The sequence below is a fragment of the Pantherophis guttatus genome, chromosome 2 (genome assembly GCF_059756535.1).
Source record: "Pantherophis guttatus breed Tessera chromosome 2, ASM5975653v1, whole genome shotgun sequence".
Taxonomy (NCBI): domain Eukaryota; kingdom Metazoa; phylum Chordata; class Lepidosauria; order Squamata; family Colubridae; genus Pantherophis; species Pantherophis guttatus.
In genome coordinates this window covers 212900042-212924413 of record NC_142064.1, presented here as the reverse complement: position 1 = coordinate 212924413, position 24372 = coordinate 212900042, and the positions used below count along the sequence as shown (strand labels likewise).

The 24372-nt window shown below is 35.6% G+C and overlaps 1 protein-coding gene across 30 annotated transcripts in view; it reads left to right on the top strand.

Annotated features, from left to right (window-relative positions):
- PBRM1 (polybromo 1) overlaps nt 1-23191 on the top strand; it is a 60575-nt gene extending 37384 nt beyond the window's left edge. For 16 of the 30 annotated variants that reach the window (XM_034439077.3, XM_087887742.1, XM_034439048.3 and 13 more), the window contains 8 exons: nt 22-205; nt 1554-1764; nt 3396-3597; nt 9514-9678; nt 14394-14540; nt 16232-16299; nt 18780-18996; nt 20150-23191. In XM_034439077.3, coding sequence (XP_034294968.1) covers nt 22-205; nt 1554-1764; nt 3396-3597; nt 9514-9678; nt 14394-14540; nt 16232-16299; nt 18780-18996; nt 20150-20322 — 1367 coding nt within the window. In that variant the 3' untranslated portion in view covers nt 20323-23191. The remainder of the gene's footprint in view (nt 1-21; nt 206-1553; nt 1765-3395; nt 3598-9513; nt 9679-14393; nt 14541-16231; nt 16300-18779; nt 18997-20149) is intronic. The other 14 variants (XM_060688395.2, XM_034439142.3, XM_087887749.1 and 11 more) reach the window with 2 other exon arrangements.
- The last annotated feature ends 1181 nt before the right edge of the window (nt 23192-24372 follow it).

Below are 24372 nucleotides of genomic sequence, written 5' to 3'. Positions count from 1 at the left end.
ATTTATTATCCTCTCTTTCAGGAAAGTGTGCTGTGCTGTCTTTCAAAGACTTTCTTTCCTGTAGACCAACTGAAATCCATGAAAATGATGTTCTTCTCTGTGAAAGTCGCTATAATGAAAGTGACAAACAGATGAAAAAATTCAAGGGACTAAAAAGATTTTCTTTGTCTGCTAAGGTAGTAGATGATGAAATTTATTATTTCAGGTAAAATGTATTTTAATTTTTTTAAAAAATAATCTAATTTAGTTGATTTTACAACAGAGAAGAATACCTCTTCCCAGCACTGCAGAGATTGTAGAAATACTGTAGCTAACAATATTCAAGGTGATTTAGAGGTCCAGCAGATCAATAAGGTTTTCTTTCCTTCCCATCAATTCCCACCATAAGGCATTGATGAGAGCAATCAGTGCAGTATCGGTTCCATACCCAGGACTGAATTCTGATTGGTATATACCATAAGGGGAAGTTGGACATAGGAGAATAGGTCTCCATTTGTCTTGGATCCAAGTCAGGCCCCTTAAAACGGAGTAGACCATTATCATTTTCAAAACTTTGAACTTTTCCTTTCCTCAAGTGAATGGACTGTTGCTTCTTCTCTGGTCCCATATGCAACTAAGAATTACAGAAGTCTAGCAATAGCACTAGCAGTAGCACTTAGACTTATATACCGCTTCACTGTGCTTTACAGCCCTCTCTAAATGGTTTACAGAGTCAGCATATTGCCCCTAACAATCTTGAGTCCTCATTTTACCAATCTCAGAAGGATGGAAGGCTGAGTCAACCTTGACATACACTGGTATATTGAGTGTGGGATCATGCGATTCTTCATCTGCTAACTCCTGTCAGTTCGACCTGCTAAATATGGACCATCAAAAATAACTTAACCTATTGTAAAATGCCCAAAATAAAATTTGAATTTTCTTTAAAATACAAAGTTACACTAACTGCAATCTGAGTGTTTTACTGGAGCTGTTTGAGCAAAGATTGAAGCTGCATCAGTAATACATTTTTACATTTGCATTCCTCGCTTAGTGTTTTCTTAAAGATGTGGAAATGGATGGATACATTTTAATATAGGCAATTAACAGTGGAAAAACAGAAATAGTATGTAACCTAATGCAAGGAATTAATGGTTGTTGGAAAAAAGCACATTAAAATGGTTGTGTGAAACAGCATGCTTCTGCCCACTGGTTTATTTGGAAATTGGGTATGTCAGGAGAAATGTAAAAGTAAGTCGAATGCAGAATGGTGTTCTTTAGAAGTTTGGATATTAAACAAGAAGAGATGGGATTAAAAATGACTGAGTGAATTAAAAAATGAGCGATCTCAAAGAGCAAAGGCAGTGTGTGAATTAGCATATGGATGCAGTTGAAGCAAGGACAGAAAGATGTGGAGGGGTTAGTGGAAAATACTGAGATAAAATGGACTTAGCTATGTTTCCCTGACTTGGCTCTTAGCATTTGTTTAGTTTACTCTTTATTGCCTCTTTCTGTGTTCTAATGAAGAGAAAGACTGTATTCAGTAAATATACACTTTTTCTTTTCTTTTCTAGGAAACCCATTATTCCACAAAAGGAGCCATCTCCACTTTTAGAGAAAAAAATTCAGCAGCTAGAAGCAAAGTTTGCTGAGTTAGAAGGTGGAGAAGAGGATATTGAAGAGATTGGGGAAGAGGAAGGTGAAGTCGCAGAAGCACCAACAATATCTCAACTGCAGACTCCACACTCCAATGAATTGGATATAATGCCATATACTCCACCACAGGTAATATGACTCACTAAATCATATTGGTGAAAGGAAGATATATTTATGAACTGTGTAACAATGTAAGTATGTGAGTGATGTAATGTGCTCATGTAATAAATGTATATGGCTACCCACGTCAGATGCATGACTGGATGGCTAACAGTTAAAAAGAATAAAAACATAATAAAAATAAAAATAAATTTAAAACAGCAGAGAGAACATAATAAACTTAGCACCTGAGAATGCTCAGTTAACACAACCAAGACCAAGAAATAGGCTCACCCATACTATCAGGGTTTCAGGTTTGATGGCAAAGCCAGGTTTTCAGTGCATTGTGAAAAGCCAGCATGGTTGGGACAAATCTAATTTCTAGGAGAATGATGTTCCAGAAGACAAGTACCACAGCAGAAAAGCTTCTCTTCCTGAGCCCTGTCAGATAGCACTTATGGATGGGCCCTGAAAACAACCTCTCCTGCCAAATCTCATAGGACAGGTAGACACCATTGGGGAGAAGTCTTGGCATCAGTCATTATTTAATCCATACAGTTGTATAGACTTGCACCAAATGTAACATTGTGTACTGTGAAACATGGCAAATGAATATTCTTGATTGCTTGTAAGCTATTTGAAAGGATAATTCATTTTTTATTTTTATCCTGCCTTTATTATTTTTTTTATAAATAACTCAAGGCAGCAAACATATCTAATACTCCTTCTTCCTCCTGTTTTCCTCAAAACAACCCTGTCAGATGGTTTGGGCTGAAAGAGAGAGACAGGCCCAAAGTCACCCAGCCAACTTTTATGCTTAAGGCGGTATTAGATCTTACTGTCTCCCAGTTTCTAGCTGGTGCCTTAAACATTTGTTAACTCTAAAAAGTGCTATATAACTCTTTTGAATAACAAGCAATACAGGTAATCTTGGGCTTAAAACCATTTAGTGACCGTTCAAAGTTATAATGGCACTGAAAAAAAGTGATTTATGATCATTTTTCACACGTAACAACTGTCTCAGCAATCCCGTGGTCACTTGATCAAAATTCAGACGCTTAGCAACCGGCATGTATTTATGCGGCTGCAATGTCCTGGGGTCACATGATCACATTTTGCGACCTTCTGACAATCAAAAGTCAACAAGAAAGTCAGATTCACTTAACAACCATGTTAGCTAATTTAACAACTGCAGTGATTCACTTAACAACTGTGGCAAGAAAACTTGTAAAATGGGGCAAAATTCCCTGGAAATTTTGGACTCAATTGTGGTCATCCATCGAGGACTATCAGTATCAGATACATTCCACCTTACGAAGATTCTGCTGATCTTAGGAGGTAGAGCCAATGATTTACCATAACATCCAGGTACTGTTCATGGCCTCTGTATTTTTTCTCATTTCCTCATTTTAATTTTTTTCTGACTAAGAAAGTTTCAGGTTCATTATAAAGTGTGTGACATATCCTTATAACTATCCTACAGCTTATATAGCTCACATACAGTACAGTTGTGATGGAGGTCAAGTGATCTACACATAATAAACTTGAAGCACTTCCATAATGGTCAAAATATCCAATCTGAGGCAGCGTACAAACCGATTAAATAAATACATCTGAATTTTTCTATACATTTGTGGTAATCTCTCTTTTTTTCTTTATAGTCCACTCCGAAGTCTGTCAAAGGCAGTGTAAAAAAAGAAGGCTCTAAAAGGAAGATCAACATGAGTGGATACATCTTGTTTAGCAGTGAGATGAGAGCTGTTATTAAAGCTCAGCATCCAGATTATTCCTTTGGAGAACTCAGCAGACTGGTTGGAACAGAGTGGAGAAATTTGGAAGCCTCCAAGAAAGCAGAGTATGAAGGTAAATCTAACTCAAAAAAAGATGCAATGTCTAAACAGGCAAGTCCAATTTCTGTCTTGAAAACTTTAAACAGGTAAATGATTCCATCCTGAGCTGCCTATAATCAATTAGATATGTTAGTGGTGGTGAAACTTACAGAGGGGTCTGGAAATTAGAAAAGCAGAAGTAATAGAACCAGAGACCTGAATTGGAGAATACCAAGTGAATTTTTAAAGCAAGATGTTTTGAAAAGAAATGAGATTGAAAACTGAAAAGGAGACCCAAGAAAAAATTACAGCAGACATAGGATAGAGAAAGAAGTCTGAAATCTGTATACTAATTCAAAATAACTGGTCCAGGGATTCTGCTACAAGACTTAAACCACATAGAAATAAAGAGTTAGATAAGTATAATTAAATATTGTTACTGAATAAGACAACAAGAAAATAAGGCACCGGCATAGTATGAAAAATACATTTGTTCAAAACTAAAGACAACATAGAACAGCAAAGGGCACATTTAGTCTCTTTCATGTGTTGTTTCTAAATTATCAACATTGCACATCCTATATGGATGAATGATGTAGTAAAACATACAATAAGATTATTTATCAATTAAAATTGGTCTCTGTAGAAAAGTAACACATCCTTTCATTAATTATATAAAACAAAGAACTGCAACTTAATAAAAGTTTGCATTTTACTTGAGTTACTGAATCCAAATGTGCTCTTAATCCTTTGTCATAGTGATTTAGTTGTTTAAATAACTTATTTTTTTTTAAATTTAACAATAAATATATGTTTAAAAATCATATTTTCCTAATTCTATAATATTTAAAGTTTTTTATTGTACTATTTGAAAATGAATTATAAATGTTACAGAATGAAAAACTTAATTATTTCAGAACAAACTGAATTTTAGATTAAACTTTGTATTGGATCTTTAATTCTTCCATTTGGTTTTTCTATTGGTTAATTCTTCCATCTGTCTTTTGAAACATATATAGTCTGTGATTTGGGATCATTCTTTTCATAATGAGTTATTATATTGTTGTTGATATTGTTATTATATAAGACCCATGGGAGTTAACTATTTTTTTCCACTAATCCTGTGTTTTATTTTTATTAGAATCCATGAGTTGGATTCTGGTTTAGTTTTAGTTAGAACGGACCTATTAAAATCAAGTAATAGTAAACTGATTTCAGTATGCTGGCTCTAAATGTGTAAAATTTGATCCTAAAACTTTGTTCTATGACTAAATTTTATTAGTCATTTTGGGTGTGGGTGGAGCAGATAATAGCTTAAACAAAGTCAAGCAATTTGTACTGTTTCTGCAAATGGACAAAGAAAATAATCCAGTCTGAAACTGCCATATTGTTCAGACGCACTGGAGTATAAGACGCAACAAGATTTCAAAGAGGAAAACAAGAAAAAAAATTGTTTTTGGCCTCCGCGCGTCCTTTTTTTGCCCTCCCCAGCCCCAAGGAGTACTTTGCAGGCCTCCCAAACCCTCTCGAGTCCAATATTTGGGGCCAATGGGCCTGTTTTTGGCCTCCCAAATCCCCCATGTGTCCCATTTTTGCCCTCCCCAGCCCCCAGGAGCACTCTGCAGGTCTCTTGAACTCTCTGCGTGTCCTGTTTTTGCAAAAAATGGGCCTGTTTCAGGGGAAAATGGGTGGTGTTTTGGGAGGCCAAAAATGGCTGTATTCGGTTTATAAGACGCACCAACATTTCCACCCTCTTTTAGGGGGGGAAAAGTGTGTCCTATACTCCGAAAAGTATGGTACATTAAAAATGAGAAAGAAATATGATTACAATTTTCCTTCTTAAATGACTTTTATGGAAAATGAAATGCTACAAAATTTATATATCAATAAATACTTCTTAATAAATAATGGAAAATAGCTTTAATTGGATTTGTGTTTTGAGTAGAGAGTCATACACAGCAACAGTTGATCTGAATCTTAATTTTGAGGCTTTGAAAATGGGACACTTTGTTCTAGATTGATTTATAGACTCCCCACTTTGATTCAGAAGCTAGTTTTGACACAGAAAACTTAACGTCTACATTTAATTGTTAATAAACAATGGGTTTATTTTACAGGGATGAAAAGTACACTATTTTCACTTGGACAGAAATTGATGGTTTTTTTTTAAAAAAAAGTAATATATTATGTCAAGTGAAAAAGGCAGGATGGGGATTGTGCTAAACACTTTATTTAGTTACTGATACATTTTTTTTTTTTGCAGAATTACATTAAGTTTCCTTATACAATTTGTTCTTTCAGACTTTTTTGTGCAAAATGGGGTCAGGATATATTACATACTGGATAGTATTGGTAAACCATTTATAATTAAATGTTAGTGCTATCAGTTGCAAGCTACTTATTTCCTTCCCCTGGCATTTTCCTTATGAGATTAATACTGGTTTTTACACAAGAGAGGTTCCTCTCTATTGGACTAAAGAGCTGATCTGCTTTAAAAGTTATTTATTTATTTGCAATGTTTATGAGATGCCTCAATGGACATGATTTGGGCAAACACGAGCAAACCAAATTAAAGTATATAATGAATATCTCTGTGCTTAAGAAGCAAACTGTTCAAAATTGTAATAGCAAAGAAAAATATGCACTGAAACACTTGAATGTTTAAAAGTCTGCTGAAATAAAATTGCTTTAAAAAGTTTTCTGTATATAAGAAGGGTAGGAGCCATTTGTGTCTTCAGGGGAAGCATGTCTTGTTAAATGAAGCCTAGTATCAAGAAAGCCCATCTCTTGGTCTAAATCCCTCTAATCTCTGATAGAAGAGAGTATCTTTGAGCAAGCTCCCCCTTGATAGCAATAGCAATAGCTCTTAGCTTTACTGTATATACCGCTCCATAGTGCTTTAGAGCACTCTGGGCAGTTTACAGTGTCAGCATATTGCCCCCAACAATCTGGGTCCTCGTTTTATTGACCTCAGGATGGAAGGCTGAGTCAGTCAGGATCAAATTCCTGGCTGTGGAAAGAATTAGCCTGCAATACTGTATTCTAACCACTGCACCACCAGTGTTGAATGTTTGAATGATAGGCAGAACCATGTCTGGTGAGGTATTCCCTGATACATCCCAGTGTCATGCCATAAAGGCCTTTTTAGGCGACAGACAGCACCCTTAGTTGGGCCCAGAATCCTAATGGATCTCTCTGACTGCTAACCTGATCCTGGATTTTGTGTCAGCTGCAGCTTCCAAGTTATCTCCAAAGGCTTCGATTCCACAAATTCCAAATCCGTCCAATTCAGTTTGGAATTCAGCCAAATGCATACCCTTGCTTTAAACTAAAATGTAACATCATGACATGCAATGTAAAAGCATCACACATCTCAAGATTGTTCCTGGCAAATTTTGTGTTGAGCCAAATAATAAGTAAATATAACTAGAGAAGAATAGAAAGAAAGAGTCCTATCATGCCTTTAACATTTCATTGCATCTCAGTCGTTGCAAGCCCTGATCTGAGCAAACTGGGTTTGAATGTGTTGAATTTGGCAGTGAAACTACAAGGTTTAACTCCTGCTTCTATTAATCATTTTTAATTGCTTTGTCATTACTATAATTTCCCTCTCTTTTCTGCTTATATCTAGCACAAATATTTAAGTCAAAATCATTTATGAAATGATGGCTGCTATTTTTCTGGTCATAGTCCAAGTTCAGGCTAATAGAATTTGTATGAAAAAATTTAAACTCGTGAAAATATCTTTAAGATTGTTTCAATGTGATGTTTTCTTTTAAACAATCATTTATAAAAAATAGTTAGATTCCCGTTTTTCTTAGTTAAATCAAAAGAGAACACATTACTTTTTTCCTGATTCACTAAAGAATGCTGCCCTTTGATATGAATCATACATTGTAGAAACTAAAGATAAGAAATTCTTATGTATCCTTATTGTTTATTCCTCTCACCCTCAATAGATGATACGTGTATAGGTTTCCTTGTGTTGTTTGGTTATGGTTATAATTTCATGTTCCCTAAATATATGTTTGAATGGATTATCACTGATATTCCTATCTTTTTTTTAATATAAAACCCACCCTTTTCTTATTTGACTAAAATACAGAAGTGTTTTGAAAACTGAAATGGTACAATAGGAAGTGAGTCTTCAATCAGATAATGTATTCATGCTTGTCCCATTCTTGATTTTCTAACAATATTTTCATCATTTATCTTGGAAATAAGAGAGAAACCCTTTGCTCATAGTTTTTCTCCAAAAGATTAGAGTGAGTAGTGGCAACATTAAACCCATATCTGTAATGTAGACATTTTGGAAGGGCATTAAGAAAGACTATAGAAGTAAAATTGCCACCTAAATAGATGTTATATTCTTGAGTAAAATTTACCCTACTTGTAAACAGCCAAAAGTTTGTTTAAATTGCCAAATGCATCCAATGCATTATAATAAAAACTTAAAACAACATTACTGAAGGATCACAATAAGAGGAAAACATTAAAAACTTTGTTAACATAGAGAAAATAGCAGAAATAGCTCACACTTGCTATTCCTTTGACAACATATATTAACAACTCAGCGAAATCTCATTTTAATGGATTAATTGGAAGAGGATGTCCACTATATATGAATATGCACTAAAAACTACATAATCGCATCAATTGATGTAATAATAGTTTATCAAGTGACACAGATTATATGTTTTGCATCAGTTGTCATTTGGGAGATGACATTAATTGCATACATTGCCTCATTTGCATCTGCATTTATTTGAGTCATCATGGTCTTTTGAATGCAACATCTGTTGTATCAGAGCCTGCTAAATTGAAATTCCATTGTATTATCAATTTGGTAAAGAGCAGATAAAGTGATTTAATAAATGAGTCTTCTTTATCAACTTCAGCCTCAGTAGTAGTAAAAACAGGCTAATTCTATGAAGATCAACGTGGATTTGTAGACAGTGGATAGCTCGCTTACAGGTAGTCCTTGAATTATGTCTGTAATGGATGCCCATCATGGTGGTAACTCATGACAGTCGTAATGTGGGCTGGTCATGTGACTTAAGCAAATCTACGGTCGTTAACTGAATGCTGCAGTCAATAAGAGTAGTTCACCTTGGATGCAGTTTTATTGAAAACTATAAATAAATGCTGGTTTTCAGGAAATCCATTGTAAAACGTGGTCACATGATTGCAGGACTCATGTCCAGGTGCATATATTGTTTAGCATTAAACAGTTGCCATTCCGTTCATAACACTTTTAGTGTGGCAGTTTTTAAAAAGGTGAGAAAGAATAAAGCCCATGGCTTAGATTATGAAACCAAAAATGAGTGAGCAAGCTTGCAAACAAATACTATTTTCCCTTCCTCTCTTCTATAGCATATCCTTATCCAGGCTATTGCACAATTCCACAATCAGGTAGGACTCGGCAACACTTCAGATTCAAAGGCAAAAAAGTGCATAGGAACCTTAAACCAAATCTGTTTTTCCCCCCAGGAACATGCTGCAGCTGCAGAAGGCAGCCAAATGAGGCTGTGAAAACATACAGCTGCTTTAAGGAGTTACAGACAGATGCTATGTGAGTGAGAGCCCACATGTTCCAGAACACATTTTCCCCTTAGATTCTGTAGCTGTGCATAGTCAGTTGCTTCCAAATAGGAGAAGATTTTGGGAAGCATAGAAGGGAGGCAGGCACAGAAAATAGCCTCCGCATCTTTCTTTCTCTCCATGGTTGTCTTGATCTGAGCCCGTATTTCTTGAAATCTTTGTGAATTTTAAAAGAATTCTTTTTTTTTTTTTTTGATGTTGGCATCTGAATAAGTTCAAAATTATATGCTGTATTACTAAAATTGTGTGGGCTTTTTTTTCCTACATAAGGCTAAATGATCAGAGATTTTTTTTAAAAAAAAAATTCTGGGTCATAAAACAGAACTGAAAATCTAAAATACTTTTACAGAGCGGGCAGCTAAGGTTGCTGAGCAGCAGGAGAGAGAACGAGCAGCACAGCAACAGCAGCAGAATTCTTCTCCCCGGGCAGGCACTCCTGTCGGGGCTCTTATGGGGGTGGTGCCGCCACCAACACCAATGGGGATGCTCAATCCGCAGTTGACACCTGTTGCAGGTAAAAACAAACAGAGGGGCTCTGACCATTTTTCCTTCATCCACTTTACCAAACTCTTAACCAACCTAACAAAACTTTCTTCTTAAAATTTACCTTCAAAGCATCCTGATTTTGAGCATAAAAGTTGCTCCCACTGTTAGAGATATTAGCATATATTTAATCATAAGCATGCACTCTTATCCTGACTAGTCCTATAACTGCACTTTTCCTAATCGGCGATCATGCGCATAGTTTGAATTGTATTCTATCTATTAACTGTTGGCTTGTGTTTGTTTTGTTTTTTGCTGTATCATCAGTATATCTTGGGCAAAGTGAATGATCGTACATCTGAAGTGGGCTTCAGTCTACGAAAGTTTGTTCAGTAATGAGAATTAGTCTGTAATGTGCCACAAGTCCTTGCTGATTTTGTTCACATAATATAATTGATTTTCAGGATCCCATAAGCATTTTATTTTGCTCTCACGATGGGTTAAGATTGTAACAAATGAGTATTTTACCTTCATTTGAGAATAAAACTAATGTTACCTTCCAGTTGAAATGATCATATATGTTTGCATCAACACACAGGAAATGAAAAAAAGTTGCGATTATTTTTCCTAGACCAGGAGATCTTAGGCTTATGTTCACTGAACAGCAGCCTCTCTATATCACTGTACACACTGGTCACTTTGGATGGAACATTGAAATGTGGCTTAATATGGCATACATTTGGTCTTGGTGTCCCGCTCTATCTGTGGCATGTCTATAAGGAGCAATTTGAAAGCTTCTACCAATATAACTGAACCCAGAAGTATAATGAACATTAGTTAAAATTTGGTGAAAGAAGCCAACTTTGAACCAAAGTTTATAATCCTTTTAAACAATGACTCATACTTAGAAATTTGACTTTTTGAGAAGAGAAGAGGATCATGAGTCACAGGCTCATTCTCACAATGCATATCTATCATTTAATCTTTCTTTTGAAATGGCCAATGTACAATATCTCAGGTCTTAGTTCAAAGTCTTATTTCGAAACCTTGGTGTTGAAGTCTTGCACTGTGCTTTAAGTTTGAAAGCAAGGCTTTAATTAAACAATGGCTTTTGAAATTTATATAGACCCATTTTCAAACCAGTATAGTGTTCTGTGTGTTTTACAGCATTTCTTTGTTTGGGAAATGTAATGCATATAATTGATTTTGGAAGCATCAATTAATGTATAGGAAATAGAAGTCTCAAACTAATATGTTGGGGGTTTTTTTCCTCTTGTTTCTCCTGTTGTCTGTACTGTATATTCACTTGATATAAAATAAAAAATGCAGCTAATACAATTCTCACAAATGATCATAATATGCTTGCAACATCCAGCATATTAGACAACTATTTGTGCTGGATTCAGACTCTATAATTTGAATTCTGTTCCTAGAACAGGGATTACAACATTTTGGTTCTACTTATACCTCCTGTGAATCCCTTCCTTAAATTTGTTCCAGAAGATGAAAGCTCAGAAATTGCATGAATGGTGCACAGGGTAGCAGGCATAGACAAAATAAGAGAAAATATTTCTTCCTTTAACTTCTACTTATAGAATACTTTTCTGTCTCCGTGTTTATGCTCCTTCCATGAAACAATACGTTAGGTTCTACCTATTGTTTTTGTCTTTGTTCTTTTTCTTTAATGGAAGTGTCATCATGAGTGGCATGATATTGTAGGTCTTTACTCAAATTTTTACTCAATTCCTCAGCATGCTTAGCTGTGCATTGAATGCTTGTGCTGTGCTTTTGGTTAAGAATGTGTCTCCGACTCAACCCCTCCAAGACCGAGTGGCTGTGGCTTCCGGCGTCCCGATATAGCCAGCTGATGCCATCGCTGGCTATTGGGGGTGAATCACTCGCCCCCACGGAGAGGGCTCACAACTTGGGCGTCCTCCTGGACGCACGGCTGTCTTTAGAAGATCATTTGATGGCCGTGGCCAGGGGGGCTTTTTATCAGGTTCGCCTGATACGCCAGTTGCGCCCCTTTCTAGATCGGGACTCCCTACGCACAGTCACTCAGGCACTCGTCACTTCCCGCCTGGACTACTGCAATGCTCTCTACATGGAGCTCCCCCTGGGGTGCACCCGGAGGCTCCAGCTGGTTCAGAACGCGGCCACACGGGGGATTATGGGGGCGACGAGGCGCTCCCATGTGACACCTCTCCTGCGCGAGCTGCACTGGCTCCCGGTGGTCTTCCGGGTGCACTTCAAGGTGTTGGTGACCACCTTTAAAGCGCTCCATGGCTCAGGGCCGGGGTATTTACGAGATCGCCTTTTGCCACCAAGAGCCTCCCACCGGCCAGTACGCTCACACAGAGTGGGCCCCCTCAGGGTGCCGTCCGCCAGACAATGTCGGCTGGCGACCCCCAGGGGGAGAGCCTTCTCTGTGGTGGCGCCCACCCTCTGGAACAACCTCCCCCCAGAGATACGTACAATAACAGACCTCCGGATTTTTCGTCGGGCCCTGAAAACCCTTTTATTTCAACTAGCTGGGCTGGCTTGAGTTAAATTTTAAACTGATTTTAAATTGGAATTGTTTTAATTACGGCCAAAATATTTAATTATTTTAAACAGTTTTTAGATTTTGTATGTCTTGTTTTTACTTTGGCTGTTCACCGCCCTGAGTCCTATATTGGAGAAGGGCGGTATAGAAATTTAAACAAATAAATAAATAAATAATAAATTTGAGCTATGGAATCCTATTCAAATATCCCATCAGCCACAATTTGGGAACTCTTGTGTGTCAGCTCCACATGCTGGGCTATAAGAGTGATAGGCTACTTTAGGACTTCTCTAAAGAGAATTGACAACATTTGCAACTTGCTTTGAACGCTTGATAGGTTCAGTATAAATACTGAGTATAGCCATTAGTTTATTGTTGGGTATTATATAGTAACCAGTGTTGTTTCCTGTTAATTCAATGTCAGACATGGAGTACGTCCTCCAATAAATTTCTTTGAGTATCCTTATGGGTTTTTTTTACATAAATAATATTCTTGAGAAGTTGGCTTTATAAAATGTATGGAGGTTTTCAAGGCTGTTGAGAATCTACTCCAAGTAAATTTGTGTTTTGAAGCATCTTAAATTGCGAGGATTCTTTTCTGTGAAGTTTAATCTTTTGATATAAATATTTTATCTCTCCCTTATTATTTTCATTAAAAAATGGAGATAGTGAACATACCTAATCCTCCTCCTCCTATTCTCCCCACAATGACAACCTGTGAGATGGGTTAGGCTGAGACCGTGGCAGCTGGTTTTCATACCTAAGGCGGGACTGGATTTCACAGTCTTTTGGTTTCCCGCCTGATGCTTTAACTGGACTATCTCTTTCAATTTTATTTTTTTTTAAAGGGGGTGTGGGTTGAGCAAAGACTTCCTGACTAGAGGATTCTTGTCACCGTATACATAATTCTACCCTTTTATCCAGAGGGCATCTCCATTCCTTACATCATACGAAAAACATTAGCAAAACTGTAACTATTACAGCATATGCTTATACTTATCAACAGTTAATAGAAGATGTTTGTTTCACTAGATTGATTTTAGCTATTAGACAAAGTTCACATAGCCATTGTAAATAATGAAAGTCATCCTGTACAAAAGATTTATTACTTCCAAAATCCTTTTCTCCTGTAAGTCGATAATAAAAATAATTAATTTGAATTAACAACTGTGGTTCCAACTGGAATGATAACTAATTTATGTACATCAGTGCTGTTTTGACCTTCTATGAAGCCTACAAAACAGCTTGCAAAGATAACTTTCCCCAATTCTTTTTCCCCCCTGCTATTATCTTGATTATCTAATAGAGCATCTTCTCCTCCATTATTTCTATCAGGGTAATAATCTTATTTCCCTCTCTGATGTTGCCCCACTTGGTTTCTTATGGATCTTCAAGAACAGTCCTTGCTATATTTGATATATTCCTCAGACTTCCCATAGATTAACTCTTTCAGTTGTCCCCTTCTCTTAATTCTCTTCCTCAAGAGACATACCCACTTTGCTGCCACACTGTGACTTTTTTAAATCAAATATTTTATGTTTATTAGCAAATACAAATTATAGCTTTTGGCATTAGGTATTGATACTATCAGCATGACTTTCGGCAATTCAAAAATTTGAAATCATAATTGTAGAAGGTATTGTCTATGATGGAAAATGTTATGAAATTGCATCGTAGCTCAGGTGTGAAAGATCATGTCTCTCTCTTTAAATTGTTTCAATATTCAGGAGGTCTTAATGAGAATGAGATGAAGAAGAATAGTTTCTTCACTGTTGTTGAATTAATTTCTTACTTGTTTAAATGATTGTGTCCAGCATAAGTTAAATAGTGAAACTGAGTGCTTTTTTTCTAACAATTTATTTTCCATGCAGCTAAAAGACTATACCATACCACAAATTCATAAAGTGCTTATAACAATGTTGCTTACGTTCATATAACCAACAGGAAATTTACATGTTTGCAGTTAATATACTTTTAATGATGTAGAGTTTGTTTCCTTCAAAAAATATGCCAGTTGGCTAATACTAATTTGTTATAAATATTCTATTTGTCATTGTAACATTGTTTGTTTTTGCAAAGTACTAATTGTAGTATTGTATGGCAGAACTGAAGATGCTTATGTGTGGGTAGTGCACGTCATTATTAATTTGACCATTTTGCATGTCATTGATGCATGTTTGAAATTTGTTGTGTCCTTTAAGGCATGATAGGTGGCTATCCACCAGTGCTGCCACCTTTACAAGGCCCAGTTGATGGCATTGTTAGCATGGGCAGCATGCCGCCACTTCACCCTGGGGTGCCTCCACCCCATCAACTTCCACCAGGCATGCCAGGCATCCCACCACCGGGTAAGAATGAACCTCCTCATTCATTCATTTTCTGTTCTCACCCCATTTAATCAATTACTCTAGGAGAGGTTTGCAGCGTCTGCACTTGTAGCTCCATTGCTTGACTTTTACTGACTGTCATAGGTCTTGGATATTGAGCTGTTAATGTGAAAGTACAAAGAGAAATCTCTTAGATACAGATAATACATATACTGGTATATTAAATTTGTTGGCAAAGCAACATACGTGGTCAGTCCAGCATCAAAAGGAGTTAAAATGTAAAATGTAAGAACACTTCAATTAGTGCTTAAGGGCTTGACTTGATCAGAGATGTGGAATATTAAAGGCTTATATTTTCCATTCCCTGTGAATACGTCAGAAGTCTTGTTTAAAGTGGACTAAATCCAACTAACTCATAATACCAAGAGAAATCATTACCTCAGTCTGTTTTTTACTTCTACCTTTTAATATTGCAATCACTTCAAATGTGTACAGTATATCCTATTTTCAGATGCTTGATTTAATAGTAGGTCAAGTAAAATTTTACACCTAACCCATGATTATAATTTTTTTCAATACACTATCTTATATACTATATTCTAAAGACTTGTCCAAGAAAAAAAAATCAGTTTCCATTGTAGTTAAATGTACTTTTTACATTTGCCCTGAGTATTGAAGTACATTGTTAATTACAATACATTCCTGGCTTATATACTTAAAATTGTATTGCATTATCTATTATGGTGAAAGTAATATTAACCAAAAGTTAAAGATTATTTAACTTTCTATTCCTATGTTTTTTAAAAATATAGACTCACAGGCAGTTTTGAAAATCCCAGTTACTTTACTCTTTCCCCCCCCTGCTGCTAATTTTTAGTTTGCCTTTTCTGCATGCATTGGATAAATTTAGGTAGAAACTAATAAAGATTATATTTGCATGTCATACTTAACTGTAAACAAGTGCTTCCAAACCATCCATCAGTGGTTTGGCAAGAGTTGTTTGGAAACCACAGCTTTCCATTTCAGGTTAAAGATGACGTGCATACAGTCAAAATCTGTGTCTCAGCATGACTTGCTCAGAAGTCTCTTGAAAAGTTATTAATTGCAAGCAGAAATATATTTTAACATTCTATAAATAAGGGGTACAAATGTGAGCATTTACAGTGGAATAAGAACAATAAATTATAGCATATATTTCTATGGTATACAGTTTATTGTTTACTACCTGTAGCAAGCGTGCTTCTCTGTTCTTAAAAAATTATCTCCTTAGATAGAAATGGTTATTTAGTAAAATTGCATGTTCAATTTTAAAGGATAGACTAAAGCAGAATTTTCACAAAGCCACCAGAAAGTGCTGAGAAGTATATGGAAAAATGACCAAGCACATAACCATTGGACCCATCATGCAGTGCTGTATTGAGTACTTGCAGAAATTCCATTGTGGTTATGCAAGGGGATAATTTATGAATCCAGTGGAAGGGATGTTATTATTACTGGATGAAGTTAACTAGGTGGAACCCAAAAACAAAACACACCCTAGACATCCAGATGACATGGTTAATGATACTGCTTTAAAAAAATACATTTTGACAAATAGTGGTTTTCACTTTTTTGATGTAACATTAGTTTGTTATAATAGAGCAGTATATTTTTGTTTTGTTTTGTTTTTAGCTTGGAATAAGATTGTGATTTTGATATATTTTAAAATACAGGTGTTCTAGGGCAAAATGTTTCCTCCATGGTAGGAGCCCCAGCACCAGGAAGTCCATTTGGGCAGCAGGTAGGTATAGAAAAATCCAATAAATCATATTCCGATATTGTCTTTTTTGAAAAAGAAAGAAACTATCTTCCAGTTCTTTAATGGATGAATAAAGGAGTGATAAGGAAATAACATCAGAATATTACAAATGAGTATATTTATAATGCATTTCTAATTTGCTGATGTAACCTTTTACTTGTAGGAATCAGAAATGCTGGATAATCTTTTTTAGTCTGGGAAGAGGTTTATGTGTGGACAGGGCTAGTAATGTCATAATATCAGCAGTGTTAGCTGGGCAGAATTTTGAAGAGAGTTAATTTTTCCACCTGGTTTGGGGAACTTTACAGAGGCTTAAAGGATCCATTTTGCCACTTAAACTGCATCCAAAATGAGAAAAAATAGTTTGGGTTTAAGATTTTAAAATTTCGTTTGGTGTTTATATTCCCCCTCCCTAAAACCTCTGTATTTTTAGACCTGCATGCTCATGGAGAGTTTGGGGGCCTTAAATGACATTTTAATGTGATTACATGAAATCTTTGAGTTGCCCACACATGAGAAAACACAAGATATACCAAAATAAGGGTTGTGGTTAGATGAGGAGTTACAGGGTCCCTGTGGGGGGGAATCTGTTTATCTGGCTACCTACTTTATTAGATACACATCCCTACTAACTGGTAAAAGCTACCCAGGCAATGATGTATAGCTAGGTTCCTGTGGTAATATCTGCTTTGTTGAGAAGAGTAGTAGTACTGCCTCCCAAGTCTTCACAGGGCCTGAAAATCTTGGACAATTTTTGACTAGTCCTTAACTTACTTTGGGGGGAAGGTATATTACAGCTTAAGGCAGAGCTGTCAAACTTGCGTTGTCACAGTGTCGTCACATGACATATTGGGACTTTTTCCCCCCTTTTCTAAACCAGGCATGGGCCGTGAGTTTGACAGCCCTGGCTTAAGGGGTTCTTTTCATTCAGGTTTTAGACAGGACATGGCACCAAAATGGCAACGGTCACACTTGCTGATGACTTTTGGTGGATTTCTTATTTATCTGTGGTTGGGCTCAGTTGGTGATAGCAGGAGGGATTAAGCCAGAGACTCCTGATAGCAGTGCCTCAGGTCTTGATTGTTCTCACCACTCCTACTATCTAGATGAGACCATTCATTAGCTTGGGATAAGTTTTTATATCTAGTTATACCAACCAACCAAACGATGCTGTCAAAGTCTTTCCCCAAAGTCTGGAGACTGTGGATGTTTCGATTGGGAGGAGCAAGTTTAAGCTTTAGCCTGACAAGACCAAGTTGCTGCAAATATTTGAACCACTTGGATTAGGAGATGTTTCATTTTTAGTCCTGAGCAGGTTTGTGTATCCCATCTCAGGACATATGCTCAATTTGGGGTCTTCTTGGACTTATAACTCCTGCTTGTGAAGCAGATGATAGCTATGACCAAGAAAGTCTTCGCACAGATTCAGAATAATGCTCCAATTACACTCATATCTGGACTATGAAATCCTTAAAGCAACCATCCATGCTTTGATCATCTTATATTTAAACTACTGCAATATGTTACACTTGGGATTGTACTTATCACTCGGAAGCTGCAGCTGGTGCAGAATGCTGCAGCATAAGCAATTATGGGCATATTGTGGTATGTCTTTTATAACACCACTGCTTTATGAGCTGAACTGGTTACCAATAGGCTTCCATATGCAATTCCAGTGGCTAGCTATCACCTGTTGAGCCTTTCATGTCATGTATCCCGGTTATGTAAGGGGTTGCTTGTTTTCCATAGTTTTTGCCCTTCCTATGTAATTTAGCAGAGTCAACATGTTCCGGGCCCTCATTGATTAAACAGTGTCACCTGATGGAACTCAGACCTTCTCTTTTATAACATCTGCCCTGTGGAATATGCAGCTCCCACCTATCCTATCCTAATGTTATTTAAAGGAGCCTTTACAACTGGTTCTTCCCCATCACCTTGGGCTAGACGGGGTGATAGACCTCATGGGATGATGTTATTTTATTTTTTTCTAAAGAGTCCACTTTGTATTGTTGAGTTGCATTGTTTTAAATTGTTACATCGTATGCTGGCTAGAATTATGATAAGAGTTGAGTGGCCTGTACATTAATTAAAACATGGATTGATTTCTTTTATGCACCATTTGGAGCGTCTTGAAATATTTGGCGTTAAGTTTAAACACCTTTGTGACCTGTCATGGGCCATATTTCCTGCTGAACTGTAGTGCAGTTGCCACATCTTTAAAGCATTTTTGAATATTTTTACTCTTTTTATTGTGGAGTTCTTGGTGCCCTCTGAGCTTAGTTGTTCGCTTGTGGGCATTTAAGACTTATGATGTTGCCTAGCTAAGTATTGAAATGTCTGCAAGCAAACAACCTAGCTAGCTAATACTTGTCAAATATCCTTAACTATAATACTAAATATTTTTGGCTGTTCTTGATCTAACTTCTAAAATGCTTTCTTGATATTGTACTTTATATTTCTAGATAGGTATGCTTGGTCCCCCAGGTCAACAAGCACCACCTCCCTATCCTGGTCAAAACCCAGCATCTCAACAGGTCATGCAGCAACCCACAACGCCTATGTTTGTCTCTCCTCCACCAAAGACACAGAGGCTTCTCCACTCAGAAGCTTATCTGAAATATATTGAAGGTCTTAGTGCTGATTCAAATAATATTAGCAAGTGGGACCAGACCCTTTCAGGTAAAATTACAAAGAAATGAACCTCTTAAAGAATGTTGACACTTTCCATATTCTAGCGTTCTTTCATCTTACCTTAGAACAGCATGTGCAAAGGAAAGAGTTTCACTCATTGTCCAATATAATTACACAACTCTTATTTCTATCAGTAAATTGTAGATTTTTGCAGTTAGATTTACTTAGATTAATGTTATGTGGAGAAATTTTAAAGGAAATTCTATTTTCTGTGCACTGATTCTGTATCTTTTCTTTTCACTTGCATGTAACTAATCAATTTGGTTATTTTACTAAATTATTCATATTTGTTCCATTTTTTTTAGTTGAACTGTCTACGGATTTACCAGATCTTTGTTACTGTAGCCCTGTTCAAGATCAGTTCCTATTTTTTGGTTCCATCTTATTTTAGTGCTAAATGAAAAATTGATAAGAAACAATATGGATCCATTGTTACTTTCCATAACTGACTTACACTTACCATGATATATCAATCATAGAATTATAAATTATAGATGGGAGCATTTAGGCATCAAGACTAATTACTTGTTCCCAAAATTCATCTTCCATTGTACCAACGTATATCTGTCCAGCATCTGGTTGGTAGTTGATTGCCCTGTTGAACTACTATTAAGTTTTTGCTGAACCTAGAATCTTTATTTCTATAATTTAAAATGGTTACTCTGTATTTTATCATCTGGATTAGATGGAAAACAAATCTTTATCTACTCTGTGATAATCATTCACATACATGAAAAATGTTACATCTCACTTTCCAGTCGTTTCTCAGTATTTTCATTTCCCTGATTATCAGTGTTGTCCTTTGAATCGTTTCCAATTGTCCATTTTTATCTTTCAGTAGGGTGACATAATGACATGGGGTCAGATTAGTGCAGATGAAAGAACAACAATTATTTTATATTACTTGCAGATTTTATTCTTATTGATGCAATATTTGTGTACTGACTTTTTCAGCTCATGGTCATCATCAGTTGCAAAATCTTTTTCACAAGTAAAATTCCCAACCCAGGGATTTCCCATCCTATATTCATGCATTTAAAACAGTAATATATATTTGCATGTTGTATAATGCATCATTATTGGTGAAGTATAATGACATATTTTAAGACAAGCTATCGCTTCTGTGCTTTTCTTGTTTCAGCACGAAGACGTGATGTCCATCTCTCAAAAGAGCAAGAAAGTCGTCTTCCTACACACTGGTTGAAAAGCAAAGGGGCTCATACCACAATGGCAGATGCACTATGGCGGCTTCGAGACTTGATGTTGAGAGATACACTTAATATCCGCCAGGCATACAACATAGAAAATATTTAACCTTTCAATGCCAACATATAAAAAAAATGTGGAACATAGCTGTTTTAGTTATTGGTGAGGGAGAGAAAATTGTTTTTATTGCATCTTATTGTATATTGCAAGATTGTTTTTTTATAAGGACATTTTTAATAAGCATATTTCACTTTTTGTTATATTATGTTGACTTTTCTTAAATATACAGACTTGTGCATATGGTTGACTTGAAAGATGATCTCATGCTTGGTTCTAAAAGCAAAGCAAGGTTATATCTTTTTTTCTTCACAAATTCTGATAAGGTAGGGAGGGTGTTTACAGTTTATCTTGGAAAAACATACATTTATGCCTAGACCATGTTGGCATGAGCATCCCTGTTTTTATACGGTAGTTACTTCTGGCAGGTACATCACATATGCTTGAAGTTTTTTTAAAAAATAACTCTGAAGTAGAGGGAAAGGAATCTGGTAAATACAAGAATCTAAATGTTGGTCAGTAGGAGGATCTCAGGACTTGAAATAAAAATGAAAAATAATCAAACACTTCAATTAGTTCAAACACTTTTGACATTTAGGAGTTCCAAGGTAAGTTTATGCTGACCAATTTGTCATTTGTGAAGAGTCCTATAACCATGAACATTTACTTATGTTGCCAGTAAGCTCTGAGCTAGGGAGAGAATGTGTTTTCGGCTTCATTTCTCCAGAAGAAGAAATCACCATAGCAGTTGGGCTTGTAGAAATATGTGAGGAAGGATAAATAACTATAAGGGTGCAAATATTTCTTTTCTGCTTTCTATTTAATATGATTCAGTTTTTGATAGTATACATAATACTTTTGCATTCTCAGATCGCTTACAGAACATTTATATATTTAACAGAACATGACATTTTTAAGGATGCCAAGACCTATCTATATTTAATACATTTTAATACTTTTACATTTCTACCACTGGAAAAAATGGATGTGTTGTTCTCTGAATAGTTACGGTATTATTACAAATAATGCAGATTTTAACTGATCTTTGAAGGTAAGTAACAGGACATGTACAAGACAGGCTTGCCTAAATGCTATCCATAATTTGGCACTGGGATTTGTATACTGTTTTTAAAATTGCTCTGATATAAACATTGCACTGCAGCTACTGAGAATTGCAAGTGCATAATCAGCTGCACTGCAGTATTAAAAGGTTTAACATAATAAATAATGTTTTTGGTGGGTATTAAAACCCTGATTTTGCATATCTTAGTTGAAAAAAGTAAAAAAAAACTATTTTCAAAAATACCTTCTTTTGGGATCACAGTTTTTACATCATTTTCAACTCCAGCATTTAGATAGTCCCTTTGAACATGAAAAAAATATTTCATGAAGTTTAATTCTCCTACCTAAAATTGTGTAGTTCACTGATTTGCTGCCTAATTTCATAAAACTTCCTAGTTTCATAGCCTTCCTCAGGATGGGACTGGCAGTTGATAGAAATACTATTTTTTTATTTAATTATAAAGTACTTTAATTAAAACTTAAATACTTTGACTTAGTGGGGAAAATATATGCATATAATTTTAAAAGCAAGTTTAAAAACATCAAATTTCATGGAGGTTTAGAGCAAGTAGCAAGCTAAAACTTACATGGTCAGAAAATATGTTTTTAGAAAACTAGCTTGATTTCTAAGTAAAAACTACTTGAAATGAAAAACTACTGTGGTTTTCACTTTAGAAATTGTAGAATTAGGTAGGTATCCAACTTTCAATTCACTAGAATTGAAATATTCCATATACAACCCTGGTTTAATACAGATGTCCCCCAAAAAATGATGGCAGAGCTATTTCAGAGATAGAATTTATACTTCTAGGATATAGCTTTTGACAAATCTAATGAAACACTTAAAGAGATACAGTTATCAAATTAGGTACTAATATAAAATGTAACTTAATTGACATTACAGGAGATATAGTTTATATCTTTAATATTTTATAATCTTTGGTACAAGCAACCTTAGTTTATATTGTTTAAAATATTTACAAACCTCAGAGAGAGGTTTGTAAATATATATGCTGCTATCTCCCAAGTTTATTTTTCCCTCCTGGGGTTTTCTTAGTTGACCTTATAGTAATTTTCAACATGGAAGCAGTTGCAATGTTGGGAGCTGCTAAAATACCGTAAATCCATGCATGCTCTTATGGATTGTGGCCAGTTTGTTTGATATTACCTCAGATAATGGTATTTTCAACAACAAAGTTAGAGGAAGCTAGCAGCACATCCTAATTCTTGAGTACTTAGAACTGCCATGGACATTTACTAATACAATCACTTTTGTTAAGAATTGCTAAAATTACACCAAAGAACTTGGAATTATTTATTTTTATTTATTATTTTTAAAAACATTTTTTAAGATGAGACCCCTTTGGATGAGACACCCTTTGGATGTGTAACGCAGAAAGATCGCTGCTGAATATTTTATAGCATTATCTTTCCCAGAGACCTTACCTAAGGGGCAGCTTCACCACTCCTAACAGCCTAGGAGTAAACAATTAGAACTGTAAATGAGGCCTTTTCTTTGGAAGTGCAGAGCACTCCACTTAAACTATTAGGCTGGCCCTAATTATTTTAAATTTAATTTATTCCAATATCATGTGTACTGGGGCATTTCAGTAACGTATAGGATTTAAGATTTGATGGTTACAATCCAGTATTGCACAATTAGCAGACGTAACTATTTTTTAATTCTAATTTGTTGAACAGGAAAACAAACCATGTTTTATTTGTGGCCACTTGAATCCATTGTTATCTTCCACAGCCATGCACTGTATTAGAATAAAAGGACTTTGGTTATTCAAATAAAAGTATGGGAACTGGTTGGCTTGAATGGAAAAATATATCTATTTCAGTTTGAAAATGATTAGTAGTTCATTGCCTATTCTTTATTCCTTACATTTTTAAAAAGCAAATCTGTATATTAATTCAAGTCAATGCGTATAACTTTTTTCCAGCATATATGCTTTTGGACCTGGTTAATCCATGCCTCATTTTTACATCTGGTTGTATACTCCAGTGAGTAAAGTGATCATTAGTCCATGTGCATGTACTATCAGTTTGTCTTTTTTGAGGCTTTTTAATTTAAATAAAAATAGTTTATAATTTGGATTAACCAGGTTTGATTGTTCCATTAAGATGTCTCGTTTTTAGTTCTAGATAATTTTACTATAATTCTAACCATGTTCTGTAAAGAAATCACTATGACATGCAATGTGTACATACTGGTTGTTACATTAGATACACAGAACAAGACCTAGAGAAAAATATGCACATATATCCTACATTCAAAAACCTTTCCAAAAAGAAACATAACCAATGAGCTTTAGAGGAATACAGAATTGTAAAATTGGTACACACGTAGAAAAGTTCACATGCATGCTAAGCCATTACTTGTTTTTTTCATGATTAAGTCACAACAGCTGGCTTCATGCATCATACTAAGTCAAAACCAAGCTAATCGCGTATGATGTGTGAAACCTGTTAGTATGATTTGTCAGCTATGATTGATGGCTTAGCATTATGAGCAGACAATAGTATTTGGTTGTACATTAAACATATTAATACAATCTCGATTTACTACAGTGTGTGAACTGAGCCTATACTATAAAGATATTATCAAATTCTATATATCTCTTATAGGACTTGTTTATTAATGGAATCAAAATAACACTTAAATAACCTTAATTTTATGGGCTAGGAAAACAAGTCTTCCTGGTTTTAAAGTCCATGTTGGAAGTTGGTGTGTTTTAAACCAACTTTAATCAGATCTGGGCTGATGAAAAAATTGAACAAAAGGATCCATTTTCTCATGTGTACAGGAAGCATTAGAACGGAAGTGTACAACTTGGCCCCATTGTATTTCACCATAAACAATGGTCTATTGCAATTGCCCACATTTGGTAAAATAACAGAAGTCTTGCAATATAGCTATGCTTACGTTATAGATTTAAATTAATTTCTGCTCAGTATTTTTAGATTTAAAACACAGCAATACTTTTCCTTTGATCATAGATAATGAGTTTATAAATTTAGCAGATGGCCATA